The 4,936-nt window shown below is 43.8% G+C and overlaps 1 protein-coding gene across 1 annotated transcript; it reads left to right on the top strand.

The window, feature by feature from the left end:
* Positions 1-213: 213 nt before the first annotated feature.
* Positions 214-1,531, top strand: LOC138949390 (transmembrane protein 203-like). The gene is made up of 2 exons (XM_070321202.1): positions 214-320; positions 955-1,531. Exon 2 carries the CDS (start codon positions 1,121-1,123, stop codon positions 1,523-1,525), a length of 405 nt encoding a protein of 134 aa, XP_070177303.1. The 5' UTR covers positions 214-320; positions 955-1,120; the 3' UTR covers positions 1,526-1,531.
* The last annotated feature ends 3,405 nt before the right edge of the window (positions 1,532-4,936 follow it).

Genomic DNA, 4,936 nt, shown 5'->3' with positions numbered 1-4,936 from the left:
GTTTTTAGTTTCGAATAAACAGATAACTTTGGTAATCTGACAACTAAAATTTAAAAGAATTTTTTTTATTGTCTATAAAAACGGGCAAACAATTTCCATATTATTTTAATTAGACAAAAGAGAAATACATGTGGTCCATTGCAAATGATATATATGCGTAACTACCGAACTAGTGGGAACCGGAAGTAAGCAGTATCAAATTTCTGCTCTTAGCCACTGAGTCGAGTCTTCTTTGTTTCCCAGATGTTCGCTCCTGGGCTGTGTCTTTGAAATATTGCAGTGAATTTGAATGCTGAATGTCCCGCGATCTTCTGCTTCAAGTAATTAAATTACTTGTTAACCCTTCTGCTTAGCCACGGAGTAACATGCATAGATGAGATCTGTGTAAGTACAGTTCAGTCAAGTTTCTTATCTTACCTCTCTCTCTTCATTAGGCCTAAAAAAAATAGGTGTGGTTACGGTAACCCGACCTACCCTATTTTTAGGGGCCGACCCTATAACTTTTTATTACATTTGTCAAACAAAAAAAACAAAACAAAAAAACCGAGTGCAGAAAACGCAATGAAAATTGAAAGCGACAGCGCTCGAGTCGCACACTTATTTCCCTGTCAAGTAGGTTTAATGTGTACACATTAGAAAAAAAAGTTAAACAAAAAAGTGATTGCCTACCTTCCTACCCTATTTTTTTTGGCTATGTTACCTTAACCACATCTATTTTTTTTGTTGGCCTTAGTATTGCAGGTCTGTCTCCCGTTTAACGATCCAACAAAATTAACACCCACAGACACCACCCTTCTTACTACACATGCACGATTGAATGCCCTTGAGCAATTTGAACATTAATAGGGCACAGCAATGTTGCTTCAATGTAATTTTGTGAATTGCAAATTATATAATTTCTAAAGCAAGTTCAGTGTCTCATAGTCATACCAAGATTGTTTGTGTGTTTTCCAGTCTTTGATGATGCTGCCATCACAATGAAGATTCTGCCCTCACAATGAAGACCTGAGGACGTCATCAATCTGCAACCTCTACAACAACAGTCAACAGTGATACATTTGATGGGCATAGCAGTTACCTTGCCTTGTTTAACAGCACACCACATGCTCTCACACCCAGCATGTTCTTCACACTCCAGGAACTGGTGCGATGGCTGCGTATGACAGCCTTTGAACTCTGGCTACACGTCATATCAGTGCTCGCCTTCTCCGTACTGGCTGTGCTGAAATACGAAGCCGTTTTGAACCTGTCGTGGTGGGTCATCTTCATTCCTCTCTTCGCGTGCGACGGGCTCAACGCCTACTTCTGTGTGATCGTGTTCATTCGGGAGTACATGCAGGTGGACATCAAGGCAGCGTTTCTTCGGTTTCTCATGTCGGGATTGTCGCTGGTGCTGCTCTTTCTCTTCAAGCTGCTGCTGTGCCAGCGACTGAGTGGACAGAGGGAGACGTCTGTGTCGGAGGTGATGGGACCGCTCTTTGTCTTGCTACAGATTGTGATGGTCAGAGCTTGTCGGACGCATTAGTCAGCGTTGTTGTCATAACGGTCCGTCTTGACTTTCTGCTGGTGTGTGATTGCCGGGCGCACTAGTCAGCGCTATTGTCATTATTAATGATCCGTCTTGACTTTCTGCTGGTGTGTGATTGTCGGACACATTAGTCAGCGTTATTGTCATGAATGATCCGTCTTGACTTTCTGCTTGTGTGTGAGAAGTATACATGCATTGATTGAGAGGTTTGATACTGACATGAACATTTGATGTGATATATTGAAATAATTGGCAGCCCACTTTGTGACCTCTCCCAGTGAATGTGTACAGTTGTTTTAGTGGGATTAACTGAGGTGTCGTAAAACCAGTATAGATCTCTCTGCTGGTGTGCGAGAAGAATACATGCATTGATTGAGAGGTTTGATATTGACATGAACATTTGATTTGATATTGAAGCTATTGGCAGCCCACCACCCCACTCCACCCACGTTTTGACCTGTGTGTGTGTGTGTGAGTACAGATGTTTTAGTTGGGGTGTCATAAAACCAGTCTGTTGTGATCATGAATACTGAAGTAAACTAGTCAATGTGTGTTCCCCAGCCTTGACATAGATCTGCTTGCAAACTAGGCTTATTTCAGCATTTAGCTCTTGTTTCTCTCCTTACTACGATGAGACAAGTACTCGTGGTGAGTAGAGTGAGTGTGCGATATGTGCTGAGAATACTTCTACCCTGCGTCTAATTCCTATTATTTTTCAGTTATCTTGAAACTTTGGATTGCGTTGTGTGAATGAAACTGATAGTTCTTTTGGACAGAAGTGAAATTGTTACTGCTCCACATCATGTGTTTATTTGCTGAACGGTAAACCTGGTTGCAACTGTTTATATTGACGATTGCTGCCTATGTATCCTGGTAGAATGGCTGAAAAGGAGTGTAGAGCTCCAAAGGCACATACAGAAAGCCTTCACTTTGAGAGACTCCATTCTCTCTGCAGAGTATGTGGAGGAAGATCGAGGAGGAAAATTTGTACAGCGAGACTGTGCAGAAACTACGAGTTGGGTCTAGCCAAGTGTTTTGGCCTAAACATTTGTGAAGAAACAAGTGGAACTGTGTTTTCCAGTACTTTCTGTTCAAAATGTTTTTCTTACCTGACAAGGTTCAGATCGAATACCCTGTCAAAGGAAAGTCTTCAGGTTGTCCTCGGCAAGCTTGAACGTTCAAAACGTTTCTGGAAACCATTTGACGCATCTCTTAAAATAGCGGACTGTACCGTGTGCTGTGTGTTTGAAGTGCAGTCAAGAGTTGGGAGGCCTTTCAAAGACAAAGACAAATACAACACAGGCAGGAAAGGTAAAGCTGTGCACACAGTTCCCGACCAACAAGATGCTTCCACTTCCAGCAGTACCAGTACCAGTCCCTCAAACATCTCGTACAACACCGATTTCGAAGCCCAAGCTTGCAGTCCCAGTAACGTCTCTTACGACACTGATTTCAAAGCCATGGCGTCCAGTTATGCTAACCTCGCTTCTGACACGGGTCAAGCTTGCAATCCCACGAACCTCTCAGTCTCTTGTGACACTGGCTTCAAAGCCCAAGCTTCTTCAACATGTATCCCCACTAGCATCGCTTGTGACATTGGTTTCAAAGCCCAAGCTTCTTCAACATGCATCCCCACTAGCGTCGCTTGTGACGCTGGTTTCAAAGACCAGGCTTCTCGTCCCATTAACTTTCCTTATGCTGCAGATGTCAAAGCTGAGCCTTGCAGTCCAACTAACATTTCTTGTGAGATAGATTTTAAAGCCCTAACGTCCAGTTATACTAATGCCTCTGGAGACACTAATTTCAAAGCCCAAGCTTCCAGTCATGCTTCAGTTTCTGTTGGTACTGAATTCAAAACCCAGGCTCCATCTCACACTCATGTTTCTTACAACACTGATAATGATATCATTATCAAAGCCCAGGCTTGCACTTGCACAGCAACTTCCATTTCTTGCGACACACATTTCAAACTCGAAGCCCAAGCTTGCAGTCACTCTGATGTCTCTCATGACACCGATTTCAAAACCCAATCTCCCACTGACAGTGACACTAGGGACTCTTACGACACCGATGTTAGAGCCCTAGCTTCCAGTTACGCTAATGTCTCTCAAGACACTGCTTTCGAAGCCCAAACTTCATCAACATGCATCCCCACTAACGTCTATTGTGACACTGGTTTTAACGCTGTACCGTCTTCTAGTTCTAGTCACACTAACGGTTCTCTTGAAACCCAATCTTCCAGTTCCAGTCAGAGTCACAGTCACACTAATGGTTCTCATTACAGTTACACTAATCCTGCAGCTCAAGCTTTCCCTTCCAGCCACGCTTACAGTTCTCTTTACAGTTTCAGCAATCTTGAAGCCCAAGCTTTCCGGTTCAGTCACACTAACAGTTCTCATCATAGTTTCAGCAATCTTGAAGCCCAAGCTTTCAGTTCGAGTCACACTAACCGTTCTCATTATTGTTATACAAATCCTGAAGCCCAAGCTGTCCCTTCCAGTCAGATTAACAGTTCTCATTATCGTTACACTAATTCTGAAGCCCAAGCTTCCAGTCACACTAACGGTTCTCATGACACTGGTTTGGAAGCCCAAGCTTCCTCGTCACCACGCATGAGTGTTACTGTTAAGAAGCGCCTGGTTGACTATGTTTCATCTCGTGGTGTGCCAGGCCTGCAGCCACCGACAGATCCTTCCACTCCTGGTTTGTCACAGTCCAAGAGATCTCGCTCAACGTTTAAGCCGAAGCCTCTTCGCCCGCTTGACGAACTGCAAGCTCCCCTGACAAAGGAGGAAGAGGCCTACCTGACCCTTTTAGTACGTGTTAAGCTGGCCGAGTCACTTGACCAGGGGACGATCGTGGTTAAGACCGAAGGACAGCCCATATACTTACACAGAGTTGTCAAACCAAGGAAATCAGCACCCTATGGAGCTTCCTATCTGAGAAAGAGACGTAAAGAACTAAAGGTCCTGGCATTATACCAAGAAACAACTGATGCTACAGTTAAAGAAGCTGAAAACGGTTCCTTGGAGACAACTGATGCCACAGTTCATGATGCTGAAAACGATGTCTTGGAGAAAACTGATGCCACAGTTCATGATGCTGAAAACGATGTCTTGGAGAAAACTGATGCCACAGTTCATGATGCTGAAAACGGTTCCTTAGAGAAAACTGATGCCACAGTTCATGATGCTGAAAACGGTTCCTTAGAGAAAACTGATGCCACAGTTCATGATGCTGAAAACGGTTCCTTAGAGAAAACTGATGCCACAGTTCATGGTGCTGAAAACGGTTCCTTGGAGACAACTGACGCCACAGTTCATGATGCTGAAAACGGTTCCTTAGAGAAAACTGATGCCACAGTTCATGATGCTGAAAACGGTTCCTTGGAGACAACTGACACGACAG

Source organism: Littorina saxatilis, linkage group LG15, assembly GCF_037325665.1.
Source record: "Littorina saxatilis isolate snail1 linkage group LG15, US_GU_Lsax_2.0, whole genome shotgun sequence".
Taxonomy (NCBI): Eukaryota; Metazoa; Mollusca; class Gastropoda; order Littorinimorpha; family Littorinidae; genus Littorina; species Littorina saxatilis.
Note: the sequence above shows the minus strand (reverse complement) of the source record. Positions and strands in the feature narration are given on the sequence as shown.

Coding starts and splice junctions, on each gene's coding strand:
- LOC138949390 (XM_070321202.1), top strand. CDS start 1,121: ATGTTCTTCACACTCCAGGAACTGGTGCGATGGCTGCGTATGACAGCC.